The sequence below is a fragment of the Poecilia reticulata genome, linkage group LG15, assembly GCF_000633615.1.
Source record: "Poecilia reticulata strain Guanapo linkage group LG15, Guppy_female_1.0+MT, whole genome shotgun sequence".
In the NCBI taxonomy this organism is placed as follows: domain Eukaryota; kingdom Metazoa; phylum Chordata; class Actinopteri; order Cyprinodontiformes; family Poeciliidae; genus Poecilia; species Poecilia reticulata.
Genome location: NC_024345.1, coordinates 16,857,673 through 16,879,278, shown reverse-complemented (window position 1 = coordinate 16,879,278; position 21,606 = coordinate 16,857,673). Strand labels below are relative to the sequence as shown.

Below are 21,606 nucleotides of genomic sequence, written 5' to 3'. Positions count from 1 at the left end.
TACTGTGTCTAAAACGCTTGCCACGAATCCTCAGTGTGCTATATGGAAATAAGATCACCGACCTGCCGAAGGGTGTGTTTGACGGCCTCTACTCTCTGCAACTGCTGTAAGTCGAACTCTTACTCATTTTGCTGATACTCTCCAGACGTACTGACTACCAGGAATGACTTTCAAATAAACTTTGCTTGGATTTTTCCAGGTACATTCAGAGACATTTTGACAACCTGCCTCCCTCTCTTTTTTTCCCATATTCCCTCTCCCTTTTTTTTAGGCTGCTGAATGCCAATAAGATTCATTGCGTTCGTGCCAATGCCTTCCAGGATCTGCAAAATCTCTCCCTGCTATCGCTGTACGATAACAAGATCCAAACCCTTGCCAAGGGCACCTTCACTTCACTTCGAGCTATTCAAACCCTGTGAGTCAAACACACAAACAGATTTACTCACTCTGACACATGCTCAGCCCTTTACTATAAAACATGAGGCAACGCAGGAGTCGTTTACTTGCTGGAGTGTGCACCGCCACAGAAATTGAATTACAAAGTGTAAAGTGATAAAGATTTATTTTCATCATGCACATGCATTTTCAACTCCCCATGAACTTTTTTTTAGTTTGTCATGTTACAAACCACAACTTAAAATGGACTTCACTGGGTTTTTATGCAATTTATCAACACAAAGTAAATGATCATCATAAGAGGAAGGGGAAAAAGGAAACCTGATGTTAAAATATGTTTCCGTTTACTAAAGAAAATTGAAAACTGCGTATTTTGATCCACGTTTGGACATCCGGTACTGCACATGTATTGCACACGTAGATCCTAAAACATTTTCCCCAATTCGTCTTTACAAAGTAGCTCAAACTCATGTGTGAACAACAGTTTTCAAGTCAAGTTTCAATACAGTTTATGTCTGGACTTTGGCTGGATCATTCTAGCGCATTAAGTTGTTTAAGTCTAAACCTTTCCAGTTTTGGCTGACTGTTTAGGACTGTTGCCCTGCTGGAAGGTGAACTTCTGCCCCAGGCCCAAATCTTTATCTGCCTTAAACAGATTTGTTTCAGGTTTTCCTCTGACCAACTTCTCTGTTCATAAGAAACAGTACTTTGCTCTGTGAGATGTTCAAAGCTCGGGTTATTATCTTTGGACCTCTGCCTAACTTTATTTTTGATCTGTCTGCTGTGTTCCTTGGTCTTCATGAAGCTGTTTTCTCAATAATGTTCTCTAAGAAACCTCTGAGCCTTCACAGAACATCTGTATTTATAATAATATTGAATTACACCAAGGCAGACTACTTTCTAACAGACTTATCAATGGATTTGGTAGTATTGCATTTTATTTAGGGATACCAGATAGTGCATGCATTCAGCCAACAATTTACTATCCTGTTTGTCAAACTAAAGTCCTGTCAATAACAGCAGTGATTTTAATAATTGTATTCTATACCCTATCTTCAGAGGCTCCATTAAGTGTCTCAGAAGGTTTTTCGCTTCAAAATATATGTACCAGCAGGCATGTTAAAATTATAGATTATAAATCACTTGTTTGAGCTTTATATAAAGTGCCAGTAGTGCTGCTTATGACTTAATAAATGGACTAAGTAACATAAAATACATGTGTGATTTTTATTTAATCATGTTTTTGATTCCTCCAGTCACCTGGCACAGAACCCGTTTATTTGTGACTGCAATCTGAAGTGGCTCGCAGACTACCTCCGCTCCAACCCGATCGAGACCAGCGGCGCCCGCTGTGCCAGTCCACGCCGCCTCGCAAACAAACGAATCGGACAAATCAAGAGCAAGAAGTTCCGCTGCTCCGGTAGGCTCATGGCTGTGTCTCCAAACATGTCGGGTTTTCTACTTTTCAAACAGGCTTTGTCGTGTTTTTTCCGCTTCCCGTCTTTTGTCTCACCTTCAGTATTCTGGAACTACAGTAATTTGTTATTTCCTAGATATTTAATCTGTGATCATTGCTTGTAAAATGGTTTATTAGAGCTACCAAGGCCAGAGCTGGTACTCCTCAGTCAATCCCTCTTGTCACACTATGCTGAGAAGGTTGGCATAATTTCTCTCCGCTGTTCCTGTATATTCAGAACAAGGATCTGGTTTTACATGCACACCATAGAGAGTTGGGATCAGTTCAGGGGGGGTTAGATGCTAGAGTTTGAATACCTGCCCATCATCAGGCTCAGGTTTCTTTCACTTTGCCTCCATCTTCCTGACGCGTCCACTATTGTGTTTATGCACTGTACTGTGCTGCCTGGCACCATGCACTGCTGAGGTTTTACACTTCTTTATAGCCTTGTTTGTTTGGCGGGATCTGATGAAAAAAGGATTCCATGTTTTGCTTTTGATTGTATCCTCCACACCTCCCTTCCTTTTCACAATGTCCTGTCTTTCATGTGCCTTTCTTTCTCACTGTCCTCCTTTTTCCTTCATGCCTCTCTTCCTTAGCAACAGCAAAATATTTACCACCTTTGTACTTTGTCACTAGTTCCTCCATATTGCCATGAACAATATGGAGACACTGGTTTCACCGTTTGATCATGTGTCGTCATATATAACATCTATATATGACTGTTGTGATGCATAGCAGCGACACGGCTATGCACATCTGACCTCACTGACATCCGTCCCTCTGTTTTTCCTCCATCACAGCCAAAGAGCAGTACGTCATCCCAGGTGAGTTGCTTGTAAATTTTCACACCTATCATTATTTCTCACTGCGAATCTTTGGTCCTTGTAGTGACATCATTGGGGGTTTTTTCCATTGCCTTTTATGAAATCCGTCTTGTCTGTTGCAGTTTTGTAATTTTTGCAATGATTCCTTTAGCACTGGAATTACCAGACCTTTAACAAAACATGGATAATGTGTAAAGAAGTTGCCTTGTGTTTTGCTTCTGGTTCATGTCTTCTACTCTTCTTTGCCGACGTATCTATGCCCCGTAAACTTTCTGTTTGTCACATTACAGCCAGAAACTCCAGTGAGTTTAGTGAAGTGGAAGAAAAGTAATGCTTTTATGACAATGACAAAATGTCTTCTTTTGTATTACGACATTATGGAGAAGCATTGTTGTGATGCATCTTAAAGAGACAAGAGGTCGAGTTTCCAGGCGTCAAAGTGTGATGTCAAATTTCTTTAGTTATATTTGATACAGTATATACAGCATTTTTATAACAGCTGAATGTAACATGTTACTTGACTACTTGAAAATGCATCATATTTCCCAAAATCTTGATCTCAGTCCCATAGAAAATTTGTAGGCAGAGCTGAAAAGGTGTATTTTAAGCAAGGAGGCCTACAAACTGCATTCTGTTACACCAGTTCTTTCAGGAGCAATGGAAACATTTGGACTGATGTATTTTATAGTTAAGACTTCCTTTCATGTAATGTATGTAAATATCTGGTTTCAACTGTACATACTTGTAAGCTATGATTAATATGAGTGAGCACATATGTTCAATATAGGATCTGTTTTCCTAACAGTCCCAACAGTTTGGGTCCAAAGGAAGTGTGTCTTTGCTTTGGCTTTAGGACAGTCACCAAATGGAAAAAGTCACAGAGAGAGCTGAGAAAAGAGGGGAGAGAAAGTGTGCCCTCTGTATCAGCAAAGCTAAAGCAAATAAAGCCCACCAGAGGACTGAGATTCCTATCAGGGGATGTTTCCGGACTCCTTAACAGGAACACTTCCAAGAAAATAACTTGGAGGAGCAGTCATGCGTGTCAAAGTCTGTGTTTGTGAGAGCTAATCTTGCTGTGTATGGTTGTGTGATTCATTGTCAATACCAGTACAGCTCGCTCTATGTAAATGAATGTGCCCTTGTATGCAAAGTTAAGATAAAGCTCTGAGCTGACTTACGGAACAAATGGGGGCACTTTGAAAGCACTGGAGAGATCAAAGTGGAGTGCGATTAATGAGAATTTCACCCTCCATCAGTGTTAACAAAATCCCCCACTATTTGTACATTCAAGCTCTAAACACAAAATCCATGAGTGCAGAACACATTGCTAATAAACAACCAGACTGCAGGGAGTTAAGAGAACTTCAGTGATGAGTCATTTTGCGTCGCCAAGAGGGGGAAAAAAAAAAAAAAACTAATTCTACTGCTTTCTGCTTTTTGCACTTTTGTGTAAATCTGCCAACAGTAAAAGTGTCGCTGCCACGCACTTGTGACGCTGACGATGATTCAGGCTCACGAAATCTCCCCTGGCTCCTCCACATCCTCAAGATCAAAGACCGTTCCTTGTACTTTCATTGCTTCCTCTGGAGCAGGAAATGCCTTTTCCTGTTGTCTGGGTGAACAAGAGAAAGTTTCTTAATGACTAGTGTTGCTACATCTGTCTGCAGCCTCCGCTTAGCCACAATAGAGAAGTGGCACTAATTTGGAAAAAAAAAATCTTTATGTAGGGAAGATGTGTAATTTGTTTCCCTAAATGCAGTTCTCTCAATGTCATTGATTAGGGTTTAGGATTAGGCTGTGGTTTGTAATCCTGCATCTTTTATTTGGGTAGATTTTTTTTGTTGATACTGAACCATATCATTTTGTTCTGGTTATTTATGGTTTTCCAGTCGACGAATGTGGTTTGTGCTCCCCACGGTGTCCCACTGACGTCATCTTTAAACTCTTGCATATTTCTGCACCGCTGCAAAACAAAATGGCACACCAAGCAACATACCGACAGAAAACTCTGGGCTGTACCCTCTAAATGGAGCATTTGCGCTGAGACACAATGCAGAGTTGCAGAGACACAGACACATTGTTCTAAGTAACTCCCAATGCTGATCCATTATTAAGAAGCCATGATGTAACCGGCAGCACACTTTTTTGGCACGTAACGTCTATTCATAGACAGAGGAGGTTCAGCAAAGCATTGCACACTCCCTGTGAGGCTCCAGTCTTGCTCCTTTTCTATAAAGTTTCTCTAACGCACACGCTTTGCATTTCTCTTTCATTTATGCCATGTTACATGCATTTATTTTTCCTTTTTCAGTGTATCGACCTTTTGCATTTTCAGCTTCACCCCCTTCGTACCTTTCCCTCAACATCTATCCTTTTGAGCACTCAGCGTCACTGAATCTGAGCACCCTGATCTACTTTCTTTTTACCCCACTGCTTCCACTCTGTTGCTTCTTTGGAATAACTCTCCATCTCCAATTTATCTGTCCTCATTCTACAGAAGTAGACACACAGCAGGATGTCTAGGTCACAGCAGGACCATGTACTAACCTGAAAGTGAGCATGTTTCCATGCATTTAATGGAGAAAGAATTTTATATAAGGGTTGTTTTGCTGTTTACTCACCAGTCAATTTATTAGGTACACCTTGCTAAATCAGGGTTGATCCACTTTTAAATAGCCATTCCAAGACAGATAGATAGTGGTTATAACAATACTCACGTAGGATCTGGTGTTTAAAAGATGATCAGGTTGTGCTAAGAAAGTAGTACAACCCAAAAATATCTTCCACGCCTCTGCACCGCCACTAACCTGAACACTTGATACAACTTAGGATCTACCCATGCTCTCATGACAAATTCAGACCCCATCATTGAAATCTCACTGTGAGCAATCGAAATTTAGCAGCAATATTTCTCCAGGATGTTATTGTCCTTTTTTGTTAACCCTGTTTGGAACTACAACCTCAGTTTTCTGTTCACAGCCAACATACAGGTCACCCAGTGTGGTCCTCTGCTGCTGGTCTTGTCATCTATTCCTATCAAGGCTTGGTGTGTTGTGTGTGCAGAAATTGTATTCTGCAAGAGAGTCTTTTGTTGCTTACCCAGTAGACCAGCAGATCAAGATCCCTAAATGGATTGCTTTGCTGTCGTGGGATTGGATAATTTTACAGTTGCTTGAAGAAGCCATTAAACAAGCATAGTGAGTTGTCCATTGAGTGTAACAGTGTGTTCACATTTTATTTCCTTCAGGTACTGAAGACACCCATTTGAATAATGTCTGCAACACTGATCCTGTGTGTCCACCCAAGTGTCGCTGTGAGTCCAATGTAGTGGACTGCTCCAACCTGAAACTCACCAAGATCCCCGAGCACATCCCTGCGTCCACAGCTGAACTGTAAGGAATTGCTTTCACCGCTATCTTTGGTGTGCTAAAGGTGTGTTTAATGTTGATGTTGACACAATACATCTCATCCTCTTCAGCCGCCTTAACAATAATGAACTAACAACTCTTGAGGCTACCGGTGTGTTTAAGAACCTTTCCCAACTCAAGAAAATGTGAGTAAAACTGCTTATCATCGTCTTCTAAATAGAACCTGTAATTGCAACATAGACATTTTTTTTAACCACAGTAACCTGAGTAACAATAAGATCACAGAGATTGAGGATGGAGCGTTTGAAGGTGCATCATCCGTCTTTGAGCTTCACCTCACAGCCAATCAAATCGACTCAGTTCGAAGCGGGATGTTTCGAGGCCTCGAGGGACTTCGTATGCTGTGAGTAACGTACAACTAGATGAAATCGAACAATTAAAATCCATGAAAACAGCTCATAGTTCTTTTTGCTCTTTGTTATATTCATAGGATGTTGAGGAACAACAAAATCAGTTGTGTTCACAACGACAGTTTCACAGGGCTTCACAACGTTCGTTTGCTGTCTCTGTACGACAACCATCTGACCACCATTACTCCGGGGGCCTTTGACACGCTGCAGACTCTCTCTACTCTGTAAGACTCCTTGTTATACATAGTTTTGTTCTGGCATTTCTGGTCTTTTTGCTCTGAGCACCGTTTTTCTCTATCATTCCTCCAGAAACCTCTTGGCCAACTCCTTCAACTGCGACTGTCGGTTGGCGTGGCTTGGCGATTGGCTGAGGAGCAGAAAGATTGTGACAGGTAACCCTCGCTGCCAGCGCCCGGCCTTCTTAAAGGAGATCCCCCTCCAGGATGTAGCTCTGCCAGATTTTCGCTGTGAGGAAGGTGGGTGCCATGTTTTAAGTTAACTTCTTTTTCTGTAAGTAAGCTATGCAAATTACAACAGCATCTTCTCTATTTTGAGTCATTTCTCTTCTTGAAGGGAGAGATGTTTTGCCAATATCATAGATATCCTTCACTTTGTGTTTAGCTAACTTCTGGGGTTTGACTTAAAGATTTTAACATCTCTCTCCTTCCCACAATCATTTTGAGCAAGACCTGCCGAAAGTATCTGGAATCACCCTGAATAATGGCCACTATTGTGTGACTCTTTTGTTTGCTGAATAGATTGCTGTTCAGCAGTTCCTAAGCTGCCGGTCGATCCAGCGCTGAGTGCAGTTATAGTATTGAGCTGTTTGCCTTATTGACGAGTCAGCCTATTTGCACCTGAATGACTGCTAGGCTTGTCTTTGGGCCTCAGGCAGCTTCCATTCTTTGCTCCTGTTGATCGATATCACGTTAGGGAGTCCTCCCATCCCCTGCTCAGCCTCGCTTTTCTATTTTTTACTTTTCTCCATGGCTTCACCAGCTTTTACTGTGATATCTTGTTTTTCGGCTAGAGTGCCATTGCTTTTAATAGTTCCCCTGGTGAAAATGTGCAAAAAGAGTTAAAACAAATTCATCCATTATGGCAGGAGTGTAATCACACACTGAAACTTGTTGTAAAATTTTATCTCTATTTTGAGTACAGTGATTCATTACATAGGTTAAAGTCTTGTTAAGAATAATTGTTTTTAACAAAATCCCTGGCAGCACAATTATTTATACTTCTGCACAAACACCTCTTTCTGAATGGAAAGTACTAATAAAACCTGTGCTATAAAATTTTACAAGGCTGGAGCATTAAGATCTTTAGCCGTTTCTCCTTAATAATCTCTTTTGGTCATACATAGTCCTGGGTCCTCACTTACGCTTTTCCTCTTCAGCTCATCCATAGGTTTTCCAAACCATTTAAGTCTGAAAACCGAGTTGAAAGAAGGTTGATTTTGTGTCTAGGGGACTATGTTTATGTTAATTTTGCCATAAGTTTAGGTTTCTGGCAGAGCTGGTATTAGTGTTGTTACGCACGTAAACACAATGATATCCGGGGCTTTGGGAAGTGAAACAGACCCACAGCACGGTAGATAATCCACCATACTTAACCACAGCCTTGAAGTGCTTTTCCACTTTTTCATCATTTTCATCCTGTGTTTTATATCCATGGTGTGCTTATTGGTAATAAAGAATAATCTGGCTTCTTTCCCAATCAACTGGCTGGTGTGTAATAGAAACCCGATGACCCCATGACCCCCTTCTTTGGTCCATTTCCATAATAGAGGACCTCAGATAATTTTTTTTTTTTTTTTTTGCCTGCCATATTATCCTTCCTACCATGAATGGAGGAAAGACAAATGTTGATCCTTTTCCAGCTTAGTAGAAGATACAGGCCTCGCTGTCAGGGATACAGAAAATTGTAAACTTATAAAAGGAAATTTGTTGAAATTCAATCGCACTATGTTTTAGTTTAAGAGCTTTGGTGACATTTATCTTAAGCGATTTAGTAAATTCATTATTAATTGTGAAGCCAATTATTTTATTCAAAAACACCTACTTCTAAAATTGTATTACTTGTCCCCACTAAATAAATGTACTCACAATGTGTCAAAGTTTTTTACACATCTTTCACAAAGATATGAAATGCGATCGCGTATGTTTGCAAATATTAGTCCAGCAGAAAAATAGTTGAGTGGGCACACACAATCTACATCTACATCTTAATTATGATTGATATTTTCTCTTTAATTAAAGTGCTGTTGCACATTTTTTAGCATGACTTCCCTCCTGAATACTGATTTTATATTTTTAACAGGCCAAGAGGAGTCGAGCTGTGTTCCTCGACCCCAGTGTCCCAGCGAGTGTGCTTGTCTAGAGACTGTGGTGCGCTGCAGCAACAAACATCTCCGCACACTACCCAAAGGCATCCCCAGGAATGTGACTGAACTGTAAGTGTCTCTGCATTGATTTACTTTGACGCCAGGTCTCCTGCTTCCATTGTTTTCATCTAAACCAGGGAGAGATCATGTGAAAAAACAGTAACAGGGACGTTTTCACACTTGAAGAACAAGTGAAAGGTAACAAAACATCTCATCACTTGGAGGAGAGGAAAATAGTCAATAAACCCTGCAGTTATTCTACCAGACATTCTTCTTCTTCGTCTGTGTTCCTTGTTGCCCTCTGGGCACTGATGTCACTCTCACACTCAGAGCTAAGGATGTCTGAGAGAGAGAGATAGAGTGTGTGTGCGTGTGCGCGCGCGTGCGTGTGTGTGTGTGTGCGCATATTTGTGATAGGGCCAGAAGCCTGTCTACGGGTGCAAAGGGGAGCAACAGGACATTTTAATGAGCAGTTTTCAATGGAAAGGGGAGGGAATGGAACGAGTCTGGAACTTTCCAATACTGCCTCATTTGGTTCTTGTGATGCACACACACGCTGAGCAAGCCTTAAGGCCTGTCATTGTCCCAGCAGGTGTGACCAGGTGTACCCCTCTGTTCGGGGCTTTCATCTTGTCATCTGGAGAGTTTGCTACTCCATCATTATCCCAAGTGTCCTCAGCACCATCATTACCCATCATTACCTCTGAACCTAAAGGCCTGCTAACTAACCTCCCCCCCTCTACTCCAGCCGCTGCCCTTCCCACCTTCTGTGCAGTCAACAACAATAGCAGGAGCCTGGAGTTCTGCTCAGTGGGGGCTACCCTCAAATGAGCCATTTATCAACATGACAGTCTGGATGTAGGACTTTGTGTTAGCAGTCAGAGGGCTGATTGCCTTCCTGCAGGCATAATGTTGACTTTGGTGGCCTCAACTGTTATCACATGCACCAGTCTTTGTATCACAGTCACAAGTAGAAGTGATGGGATCAGTGACTGTTTCACCATTACCTCATTATCCCCAGTTCATATTTAAAGAAATACACTTTGATTTTAGCGGGTATGAATATTCTAAAATAAAACATTGTCCTGCATGAAAAGCCTGGTGGCTTTTTACAGGAAATATGACCATTTGCAACTGTTCACTAATGCTACATTCTTGTTCTGGGTCAGGGATTGCTGGACTCAATGCAATCCGCTACATTTACTCAAATGGCTTTTTTTTTTTTTTTTTTTTAACCAAATGGCATAATGTATTGAATATAAATTAGATCTGTTTGTTGTGTAAAGTGACTTTAGAACATTTTTGCGAATCTAGACTGTACTCGTAAATAAACTATTTTGGATTCCACTGAACTGAAAACTCTTGTGTCTCCTTGTTTAGGTACCTTGATGGCAACCAGTTCAGTGTTGTTCCTAAGGAGCTGTCTTCCTTCAAATACCTACAGCTGGTGTAAGCTTTACTCTTCATGCCTATGCTATAAAAGCTGCATGCCCCATCATAGTAAATATGTTGTTTTTTTTTCTGAATTTTCCTTTAAGTGACCTGAGCAACAACATAATCTACTCTCTGAGCAACACATCCTTTGCTAACATGAGTCAACTGACCACTCTGTAAGTCCTGATCAGCCTTAGTTCCCAGAAGAAAGAGCTGTTGTTAAATTTTGGATATAAAAGTTAAAAAGAGGAAAAAACAGTTATTCTTACATGTGTGATTTTTGTTTTTCATCTGCAGAATCCTGAGCTACAACTCTCTGCGCTGTATACCCAAAATGGCTTTCAGTGGACTGCACTCACTGCGACTGCTGTGAGTTTATTTATAGATGAGGTTAAATACTTTATGTTGTCTATATTCTTTTAATATATTACCTACCAATCTGTCTGTACACTGCCTTGCAAAAATAGTCTGATCACTTGGAAGTTTTTCACAATTTGTTACTTTAGAACTCCAAGCTTTATCCCGAAACCTCGTGGGATTTTATGTGACAGTGGTTGATTTTCCAGCCTGTGACATGTTTTCTTCTAGAACTGTGTGCTGTGTTTACCTCCATCCATTTTAACATTAACTCTCACCAACTTCTCTGATTGCGCTGAAGAACAGTATCCCCAAAGCATGATGCTGCCAACGCCATGTTTTAGGATGGGGACAGTATGTTCATGGTTTTGTGGAGTTAATTTTGCACAGGCTTTCATTTAGGTAGATCAGAAAATGAATTAATTAATCATTTTACTTGGTAAAATTCTAATAAAATATATTGAAAATTATGGTTACAAATTGACAAAATATGTAAAAGGTCAGCTTGTGCTGCATTTAGTTTTACTTTTTTTTACAATATCTAATTTTAATTGCCTTTCTATTTCTTTATTGAATACAAAAAACTGTAATCTTTCTTACATGTTTTCAGTACTTAGTTCCTATCAAAAGCATCATCGTTACCAACTGAGTTTGTAGAAAAGATAGCAGACTCTTAAACCAGACTGGAAACACTTTTAGGTCAAACAAGTCATTAAGGAGGACATTTCTGAAGCGCCTGCTGACTTCAGCAATAGTTGTGCAGATGCAGAGAATCTTTGATTGACTCCCGAGGACTGAATCTGTCTAAACAGTTCTGACAGCTTTTGAATTCACTCATACCCACACACACTCTCACACACTCCGACCTATTTTCTCTGTCTAAATGGCAGCGATGGGGGTAGCAGCCAGGATCTTGTTCTGATTTCTACTCCCAGTCATGCCTCCGTCTCAGACATGTTTCCCAGTCTTCTTATTTGCATCTTAGCAGCCCAAGCTCATCAATACCTCACAATAAGGGCGGAGCATGGGCCGCCACTGTGCAAAATCACCCTGACACTGATTACAAGAGAATTTGTTTGGCCTGGTAACTGTAATGCATCCAACTCTGTCTGAGGACTTTTATGAAGTCACAAGGTCTTTGTGCACTCCCAGTGACCATGGGCTGCTAAATAACTGCAGAGCAGAAAGTAAATGAGTTGGACAGAACAATGACGAAATTAAACCAGTGTTTGGAAGTGCATCTAAAGATACAGCAGCTGCATAAAGCAGCAACCTTCTGACTCCAATCTGCTGTTCATTTCTTTGAGGAGAAATTGAGACCAGGTCCTGCAGCCTTCTTTATGAAATCGTGTATGGTTTTGTGTGTATATGTTTATGTCTGCTTAAATAGTCCTCATGCTTGTAATCTGTAGATGGCGAGCCTGTTAGTGTGTGTGTGTGTGTGGGAGTTGACTTCTTAGCCTTCCATGTGTGCTCATAGCAGGCACACTTTTTTATTACTGACAACAAAGCTTCAACAAAGCCTCCTTTTTACGGATTCGAATAAAGCTCTGTATCATAATGAGACACAAAGCATAAAGCCCTTTTGCTGAACGAATGAGAGTGAAGCTCGACCATTATTAGCCGATGCCGCCTCACTACCCCGAGCATGCTCCTTTTGATCTCTAATGAAGCTGCGTCCGTTATTTCTGCACTGACTCACTCACGCCACCTTCGCCTCTGAAATGGTCCCGGAGCGAGCGCGCTAGACGCCATGTGAGGCCCTCCCACCCGCGCACACCACGCAGGCTCAGGAGTACACACACGGTCAGACGTGTTCACACACTCCGTCTAGTCTACCTCGGTGTCTCAATCAGTCAGACAGTTGTCCAACTGAAGCAGAAAACTTTGATGTTTCAATCACGGGTCTCCTATTAAATGTCAGTCGGTGCTCATGTTTTCACAAAGCAAAGGCTTTGCGGTGCAGCTAATGTAAAACCACAATGAGGTCTGCTTAATAGTTTCAATTTTAAGACCCCACAAAGGGTTCAAAGTTCAACATTGGAAGCTTCTTCGAAACCGTAGGGAGACGCCGACTTCAACTACGAGCAGGACACACTCGCATGTTCTCACACATGCCGAGGTGCCAAAGCCTTAATAAAGCTGCACCTTTGACTTTACACAGCAGTAAAAAGGAGAAGAATCATTAACGGCTCTGTTCTTCAAACAGAGCCGTGGTCGGAGCCTGGCATACATGTGGCGTGATTGGGGTTGGACTGATTAAAAGCATGTATGTGTGTGTGTGTGTCGGTTGCGGTTTGAGCTACAGATTAATAAGCTGCTAATTGGCCTGCTGGGTATTAGGTGTGAGGCGTGTGAGATGAAACAGCGCCAGGGCGTGGCCATTAACGGCTTGAGTGGCACAGTGATATGAAAGAGTACGATAAGAGAAATAGCAGAGTAGAAAGTGAAGTCTGGCATGAATTGGCCCGGGGAAGGTAAAGACCATAAAGCTCAGGGAATACACATTGTAACACGGCAGTAAGTGGCAGCAGGTGAACAAGCATAGAGGAACCTTTTTAAATCATTGAAATCTGTTTTGTTGTTCTGAAAGTGGTCCCAGCAAAGTAGACAAAGTTGAGTTTAAGCATCAGGCTGGATGACAACTTTAGACAGAATCTCTGACTTTCATAATGTCTAAAACCAAAATGAATAACATGTTCTATTGCTTTTATTTAAAACAGTAAACTGAACAATATTTGCAGTGATTTAGAACAATATAATATTAGTAGAGGTGTAGTAATCCCGGTCCTTTGGTAGATACACTTTTCTAATACCAGTTCTGCCCGCTGTTTGCCTTCAGAAGTGCCTTAATTTATTGTGGCAAAGATTCAACAAAGTCAGCTGCAGCACTTCAGACAGCCTGTGCTTAAACTATGGTCACATGGTAACAAGGGGCCCCCTTTGCCACCATCACAAGGCAGCAAGATCCATGCTTTTATGTTGTTCACACTAAGTTCTTACCATAGAATCTAAATTTCACAGCTGAAGTCTAATTTAACTGCAGCCCCAGTTTTCTGTCCTGAAAATATCTGGCAGCCCCATCTGGGTGAATACACATCCTTCTCCATTCTGATGCTTAAATTGCATTGATTTGATGCTTTATGATTGATTTTCTAAACTTGCACACACCTGTAAATGGTCAACTGGGACAACTGACCTTCAGTGTGCACCAATGGTATCATCTCTGCCACCGCTAGAAAAGGATTTTAAACCTTAGGAATTACATAGGTAATTTTTGAAAGTATATATTTTTGAAATCCTTGTATTGGTATTAGAACCATATGTAATACGGGGTACGGACTAACATTGTGATTTGAAACAGAGAAGCAAAAAAGGAATTTTGCAGCAGCTTAGGCTGCTTCCTGGAACTTCCCTGACTCCTTTTTTCCCTCCAGGTTTCTCATGGTTGCCATACTGCTCGCCTCATGGCCTCGGTATCCTCTGACTACAACAAACCACCCACTCGCTTTGCACTAATAAGCATTCTCTACGGCACGCAGGCTAATAAACATGTTGACTCCTACATGTTACACTGTATATTTTCCCTCTAGCACCCTGTATATTTACACTGGCAAACTTTCCTCCAGCTCTTCCACAGCTCAGCTCTACTTGAGACATCAAACAATGCAGGAAGTTGAAATTCGGAAACCGTTCACACAACAAATCTCTTCATCCCAGATGTGTCATGTATTGTTAGTGCGGGCTGATTGGTGGTAACATAAGCTTGTGGTCATCTGAGGATTTGAGGTGGTAATGACCTGTTAGATTATGGCTGTCATCAATCAGCAGACCATTAAGCCCTGGAGGCTTGACGCCCGCAGTGGTGCTCCTGAAATGACAAAAAAATCAGACTAAATGCAAAATAGTCTGAACGAACAAAAACAAATGCAGATGTATTTGCACATTAGTACAAAATCCCCATTGACAGGATGAATATGATTAGCTTGACTGTTTTAACTTTGCTTCATGTGTTGGAATGGTTACATCCCCCCACCCCACCCTCACCCCTCTCTCCGCATGTGCCCTGCCAACCAAACACACAAAGAAACTTGACACTAGGCTGGTCCAGACTCTCAGAGCCTCATATTTTTGCCAGCTGCACAAAGCTTTGCCAGAAATAAGAACCACCAGCACACAACAGTGGAATCTCCCCGAAAGTTTTTCCTGATATTTTTCAGTTTGATTTGTCCAAAAACAAAGAAGAAAAAGGAAAAGCATAGCAGTGGGCCAGACAATAGTTTTCCAGGTTATTTGTTTTTTTCCTATTTGTGTGCGTTTCACAGTTTTCAAGCAGCATTTTACAAGTAGCTAATTGTAAAAGAATAAATTGTCTTAAAAAGGGGATTTGTGTTTTTTTAAAATATGGGAAAATGTATGTTTTCATTTCAGAAATGCATTTTGTTCCTTGATGTTCTTTGACAGCTGTCTTTTTTTTCAGGTCTCTTCATGGAAATGAAATCTCAGAGCTTCCAGATGGCATATTCAACGATGTGACCTCCCTCTCCCATTTGTAAGTATTGACAGTCATTTTCTTGCTCCTCAGCACCTTACAGTACCTACCATACAATGTGTCGTATTACATCAACAAAATTGAATGAATTTTGATGGGATATTTTCAACTAGATCAGCACAAGGTACCATATAAATGTGATGAGCAAAAACACAGTAGACCGTATGTAAATCTTTTCTTTTTCACATTTGAAATCTGAAAAGTTATGCATTCATTCACCGGCATCCCCCTCCCTGTTAGTCAGTAATTTGTAGAACCACCTTTTACTACATTCACTTGGATTTCTGCAGCTGCTCCAGAATTACCATTGGCCTCTTGGCTTCTTATCCGATTAACACTGTCCTTGGCCATCTTGTTAGGTTAGTTGGATAGCCTTGGTTTGTTCCCAGTTATGCCAAGCTCTCTATTTTTGGATGTAAAGGGCCAAAATGTGAAAAGGTTTTAAGGGTATCACTGATTTTGCAAGACACTGTAAATCTGAGTTTGTTAATCGTATAAAATGCTATCACATAGCTTCATACTTTGGCTTAAAGTTTGGCTTTCTGTGTGCAAGCCAATCAGTCTGTAATCATTTGTGTGGCCAAAGCAACACAAGCCAGAGAAAATGTCGCTTCTCTCTCCGACATCTTTAAAGCATTCAGTCTGTGTCGTTTAAGTGCCTGTTCGTGTCTATCTGGCTCTTTCTGTTCACAGTGTAGCTGTGTTAGAATGTCTTCAAAAAAAAAGAACATCTTCGACCTTTGACATCTTCTCTAAATATCCTCATCTTCCCTTGATTGTTAGGGATCAATAAAACAATCAAGACCAGAGCTGGAGAGAAAAGGCAGAACAGAGGCAGCCAAACAAAGACATTTTGTGGGAAGTAGTACACAAATCGAGGCTGCGTGAAATTTGGACAGAGGAGTGGATAGAGAGGAAGCCATTGATCTGCAGTCACAGTCAAGTGGCTTTCATGTTAGCAGATGTCAGGTGTCAGCTATTGGCCCAGCCTGAAAGATGAGCCCGTGTTCCTCAGTAATGGAACGGCATCGATTTAGGAGTGTTTGTGCTTCCAGCAGGAGGGCAAAGCGCCATTGATTCACAACCACCAGGACGGAGGTGGTTATAAGGCCTTTCTGCTCACACCTTTGTTTATAATAGAGCACTCCTGCTGAAGATGATGCATTACACAATGTGGCATTAAGATATTTTATCCTCCGAGAAGATAGAAGATTTTTTTGTGTAGTTTAGCACCTTGTTTTTCGTGGAGATATAGAGACACCTGCTGGTGATATAACGTACTACAGCAACACAACCGGACTTGAACTGTGGTTTTCTGGAACGTCAGGGCAATTGGCGCCAACCCTCTGCACTGTGACTGCCACCTGCGCTGGCTCTCTGACTGGGTGAAGACCGGATACAAAGAACCCGGGATCGCTCGGTGTGCCGGCCCACAGGGGATGGAGAGTAAACTGCTCCTCACCACGCCGGCTAAGAAATTTGAATGCACAGGTGAGTTTTTTGTTCTAAACAATAATATTACATTAAGCACCCCCTAAAATGTAAATTAAATGTTCCAACATCTTTGGGTTTCTGCAGGTGATGTAGACAACTCTGTGCTGGCCAAGTGTAATCCATGCCTGTCCAATCCCTGCCTGAATCACGGCATCTGTCACAATGACCCAACGGAGATATACAGGTGCAACTGTCCTCCTGGATTCAAGGTACGAGCAGCATTATGTGCCTGCACACTAATAGATATCTATTTCATCAAACTGAATTTACTGCAGGAGATCTGTGTTAATATGAATTCTCTGCTATAGGGCAGGAACTGTGAAACAGCTCTGAACGGCTGTGTGAGTAGCCCATGTGCCAACGGAGGAACCTGCCAAGTGACTGACGAGGATGAGGGAGAGTACCGGTGAGGAGGGCGAGCTTTAAATCCAGAACTGCAATCACAACAACAACAACAACAACAAAAAAGGGTCTCATACAAAGCTTTGCATGATGCATGCTTACTGTATTCACAGCTGCTCCTGTCTGCCGGGCTTTGAGGGCCCGACTTGCCAAATCAATGTTGACGACTGTGAAGACAACGACTGTGAGAACGGAGCAACATGCATTGACGGAATCAACAACTACACTTGTTTTTGTCCCCCCTACTACACGGGTGAGTGCATCTGCATTTTATTTTAAGCAGCAGCGTTCTACAAAAAAGAAAATACTGGATCAACCATTTAGACAACAATCAGACCTTCTTTCATAACAAAACATATTTGTCAACTGACCAAAACAGTAAATAAATAACAAATAAGTTAATTTCAAGTTATTTTATTGCTGACAAGTCTTTCTTCTGAAAGCAACACACCTTCACAGTTTGATGCTGCCACCTTCAGGCTTTACTGAAAGGTTGACATTAATGCAGCTGGACTCTGGTCATCAAAAACATTCTGCCAGGAATTGTGGCCTGACCGGCAAAATCTGCAATGCTTTTGATTTGGGAAGACAACTTTGGACCTAAATTATCATTCTTTAGACTTGACATAAGTATATCCATAATTTTTACAACTAGCACCATTGGTAAAAGTAGGAACGATTCAAAGCTAATTGGATGGTGGCACATTGAGTGTTACATAGATCAACTTAGACAAAAACTGAGAAAATATGTAAGGGTGCAAATATCTTTTCCAGCAAGTATTCATCCTGTATTCTAAGTGAAGCTATTTCTCACGTAGTGATAGTCATTGTCTGACTAGAAGACTTTCACTTAAAAAAGAAACTTGTACCTGTGCAGGGGAGATGTGTGAAGAAATGGAAGATGTGTGTGCTCCAGGACGAAGCCCCTGTCAACATCAGTCTACCTGCCTCATCAGCACCTCTGGGCCCAAGTGAGTGCTTCACTCAAATCTGTTGATGGTAAACCTGTAAGTGAGGGGCTCCATTTTCACACTGATTTATTTCTGTCTTTTTCAGGTGTGTGTGTTCTCCTGGTTATGTTGGCGATGACTGCAGCGTAAACTACGATGACTGCAGGGAGCATCGCTGTCAGAACGGAGCTCAGTGTGTGGATGAGTTGAATGGATATTCGTGCATCTGCCCGAACGGATATAGGTCAGAAGTACTTCGGGTTACTTGTGGTTTTTTCTACCTTGTCATTTACATAATTGTAATAAGAACTCTCCCTTTCTTTGACTTCCTAGCGGTCAGTTGTGTGAAGTTCCCCCATCTCCTCTGTCTTTGTGTGAGCTGGCAGACTGCCAGAACAACGCCCCCTGTGTGGAGCGAGGTGGCCGCGCTCTCTGCCAGTGTCCTCCAGAGTTTGGGGGTCCACGCTGTGAAAAACTGGTCAGCGTCAACTTTGTTGACAGAGATTCTTATTTACTACTCTCTGACCTGAAGAATTGGCCACAAGCTAACATCACCCTACAGGTAATCACAATCAGTTCAGCTCAGCTTTTCTGACACACAGAGACGTCAATCCTCCAATCCAAAACCGCTCTGCGTACAGGTTTCTACGGCCGAGGACAACGGTATCCTGCTGTACAATGGTGACAATGATCATATTGCAGTGGAGCTCTTCCAAGGCCACGTAAAAGTGAGCTATGATCCCGGCAGCCAGCCAGGACACGCCATATACAGGTACGGTGCCACATTCAACGTGGCTCTGTATTCATTTTCCTCTCATCTTAAGAGACTAAATTCTGTGTTTTCCTCTCTGTCAGTACCGAGACCATCAATGATGGTCAGTTCCACACAGTGGAGCTGGTGACCTTCGACCAGATGGTGAACCTGTCCATTGATGGGGGTCTCCCTACCACAATGGACAGCTTTGGGGCAGTGCGGCCCCTCAACGGAGAGGCACCACTATACGTGGGGGGTAGGGGCCCTCTCCAGAACACACCTCCCTCCTCTGCAGGCACTCTTAACTACTACACTACTGTTCAGTCACCTCCCTTCCCCCTTCGCTTTGTCGCCACCTCAACCAGTCCCTCTGCAACCCACCCAGACCTTGTCCTCCATCCTCACCATCCCACATGTCATCATGTCCGTCTTGACTGTGTCTGCTAGGGAACGCGTTCAAGTCTTTATAGTGCCTCGTGACATAACAACCAAAATCCTCAATGGGAAGATGGATTGGAAAGGTGAATATTCACCTTCCATAGGGTGGCTATGCAAAGCAGACAGTCAGAGATACAGTAAAATGGTTTAGATAAAATGTGTTTGACAGGTCTAGTCAAAGTCTAGTTTTAAGTCCAAATGAGAATGAATGGCAATACCAAAAAAAAATTCCATTTCCAGACACTCCACCGTCTTAGACTGAGCTGAAGATAACTTTAGTGGAGAAGTACAAAAACATATATCTTGGTCAATCACATAAAAATCCAGTGATGTAATCTGAACTTTGCGATCTTTGCAATGAGAAAACATATGAACAAGGTCAAGTGATATGAATACTTTTGCAAGGCAATGCATTGAAAATGAACCTCACACAATATCACTGCAGGTGCATTGTAAACTAGCAGACACAGTCCTTCATATCTGAATGGAGTTTGACTTTCCGTTTGTTTAACTGTATTTATTTTATGTTTAATATGGAGCCACTCTTGACATTCTGAGACTCAGATCTCCAAATGTATCTGAAACTTGTTTTTGTTTAATTTTATCCTCCTGAGTTTGTGAAAGTTTGTTCAGGAGTGGCTAAAAATGTTAGGTTGCATCTCTTCTTGATTTTCTGCATTGTCTGTCACTCATACAGTCTTTTTCCCATTTCTTCTTGCTTCTGTTCTATGTTTCAAAGATGTTGTGTTCTGTGATGCAAATACAAACCTAGAAATTAATATTTTTAACCACTGGGACACACATGTTTGAAAATGCCTCTGTTCATTCCACTCATATCAGCCCTGTGTTTGCTGTTTGTCTGTGAGTCAGAAGACTCCTCTTCCCGCATATAAACTTTGATTTATCCATCTTCTCCTCCAGGCATGCCTGTGGATGTCCACTCTGGAACTTTCCGTCTCTGGCAGATCCAGAACGGTTCCAGCTTCCACGGCTGCATCCAGAACCTGTACATCAACAACGAGCTCCAGGACTTCACCAAGACTCAAATGAAGCCCGGCGTGGTGCCGGGCTGTGAGCCCTGCAAGAAGCTCTACTGTGTCCACGGCATCTGCCAGCCCGACGGGTTGCAGGGGCCCGTGTGTCACTGCCAGCCAGGTTGGAGTGGCGCGCATTGTGATCAGCCAGCTCTCAACCCTTGCCAGGGCAGCAAGTACGTTAGCAAACAGGGAAGCTGGGTCAAGTTTCACGTGCTGAACATACGATCCCTGGAATTGTTTCGCCATGCGTATTACAACCACAAACTTTAATGTGTTTTATTGGGAGTTTATGTGACAGAGCGACACAAAGTGGCAGTAAATGTAAAGTGGGAGGAAAAGGATATGTGCAGCCTTGCATTTTTATTCAGCACTGAGTCATAACTTTATAGTCACTTTTTGGCTCAGCTGCACCTTGAAGGTGTTTAAGCTATGTCTTTACAAGCTTAACACATCTGGGGACTGAAATATTTGCCGATTTTCCTTAACAAAACAGCTTAAGTTCAGTCAGACTGGAGCTTATTCTCAATTGGATATAGATCTAGACTTAGATTGGGTCGTTCTGAAGTTTGATTTTAGTTTGTCTGATCAGAGGAGGATCTTCAAAACTGCAAAGAGATCGTTTATGACTTTTTTTCCGCAACTACTAAATTCTTGTCACTCCTCCATAAAGCCCAGATTGGTCGAGCGGACATCTAGTCCTGTGAACATATTCTGCCACCTGAGCTGTGGATTTTTCCCTGCTGCTTCCAGAATTTGCACGCTGGATTGAGCTTCTTTACATCTTGAGATATTGTTTTATAATGCTGCTTCAGAACTATCCACAACTTCATCTCTGACCAGTCTGATGTGTTCGTTGGCCTTCACAATGCTGTTTGTTCAGAAGTTTGGACGTTACACAAGTTACACCCAAGCTGGTTTAAACCACGTCAACTCCAAAACAAGACATTAAAGTTTATGGCTGTAACATCATAATAAGTGTCTGAATACTTTTGCAAACCATTAGATAGAGCACTGTTACCTTTTTCCTCATTATTGATTACAGTTGACGACTCTTGTTTTCTGCTTACGAAACAACATCAGTTCTTGGTAGGACGTACTTAAACCAAGTTATCTCCTCTCAGGTGCGTCCATGGAAAGTGCATTCCTCTGGACCTGCAGTCATATCGCTGCGAGTGTGAAGAGGGCTACCGAGGCGCGTTATGCAACCAGCAAGGAGAGCTGTTCAATCCCTGCCGCCGCCTCACCTGCAAACATGGCCGCTGCCAGATCTCCGACAGCGGAGACGCGTACTGTCACTGCGAAAGCGGCTACACGGGGGAACTCTGTGATGCAGGTTTGTTTGTGCTAA

The 21,606-nt window shown here is 42.0% G+C and overlaps 1 protein-coding gene across 6 annotated transcripts in view; it reads left to right on the top strand.

Annotated features, from left to right (window-relative positions):
- The window catches only part of slit1a (slit homolog 1a (Drosophila)), a 96,176-nt gene that overhangs the window by 72,149 nt on the left and 2,421 nt on the right, over positions 1-21,606 (top strand). For 3 of the 6 annotated variants that reach the window (XM_008429658.2, XM_017308966.1, XM_008429663.2), the window contains exons 12-36: positions 35-106; positions 272-415; positions 1,653-1,816; positions 2,656-2,679; positions 5,927-6,071; positions 6,158-6,232; positions 6,307-6,450; positions 6,538-6,681; positions 6,767-6,933; positions 8,777-8,909; positions 10,221-10,289; positions 10,379-10,450; positions 10,572-10,643; positions 15,112-15,183; positions 16,511-16,674; positions 16,762-16,886; positions 16,986-17,083; positions 17,193-17,332; positions 17,957-18,050; positions 18,136-18,273; positions 18,363-18,591; positions 18,671-18,801; positions 18,885-19,078; positions 20,143-20,431; positions 21,380-21,591. In XM_008429658.2, coding sequence (XP_008427880.1) covers positions 35-106; positions 272-415; positions 1,653-1,816; positions 2,656-2,679; positions 5,927-6,071; positions 6,158-6,232; positions 6,307-6,450; positions 6,538-6,681; positions 6,767-6,933; positions 8,777-8,909; positions 10,221-10,289; positions 10,379-10,450; positions 10,572-10,643; positions 15,112-15,183; positions 16,511-16,674; positions 16,762-16,886; positions 16,986-17,083; positions 17,193-17,332; positions 17,957-18,050; positions 18,136-18,273; positions 18,363-18,591; positions 18,671-18,801; positions 18,885-19,078; positions 20,143-20,431; positions 21,380-21,591 — 3,311 coding nt within the window. The remainder of the gene's footprint in view (positions 1-34; positions 107-271; positions 416-1,652; positions 1,817-2,655; positions 2,680-5,926; positions 6,072-6,157; positions 6,233-6,306; positions 6,451-6,537; positions 6,682-6,766; positions 6,934-8,776; positions 8,910-10,220; positions 10,290-10,378; positions 10,451-10,571; positions 10,644-15,111; positions 15,184-16,510; positions 16,675-16,761; positions 16,887-16,985; positions 17,084-17,192; positions 17,333-17,956; positions 18,051-18,135; positions 18,274-18,362; positions 18,592-18,670; positions 18,802-18,884; positions 19,079-20,142; positions 20,432-21,379; positions 21,592-21,606) is intronic. The other 3 variants (XM_008429660.2, XM_008429661.2, XM_008429659.2) reach the window with 3 other exon arrangements.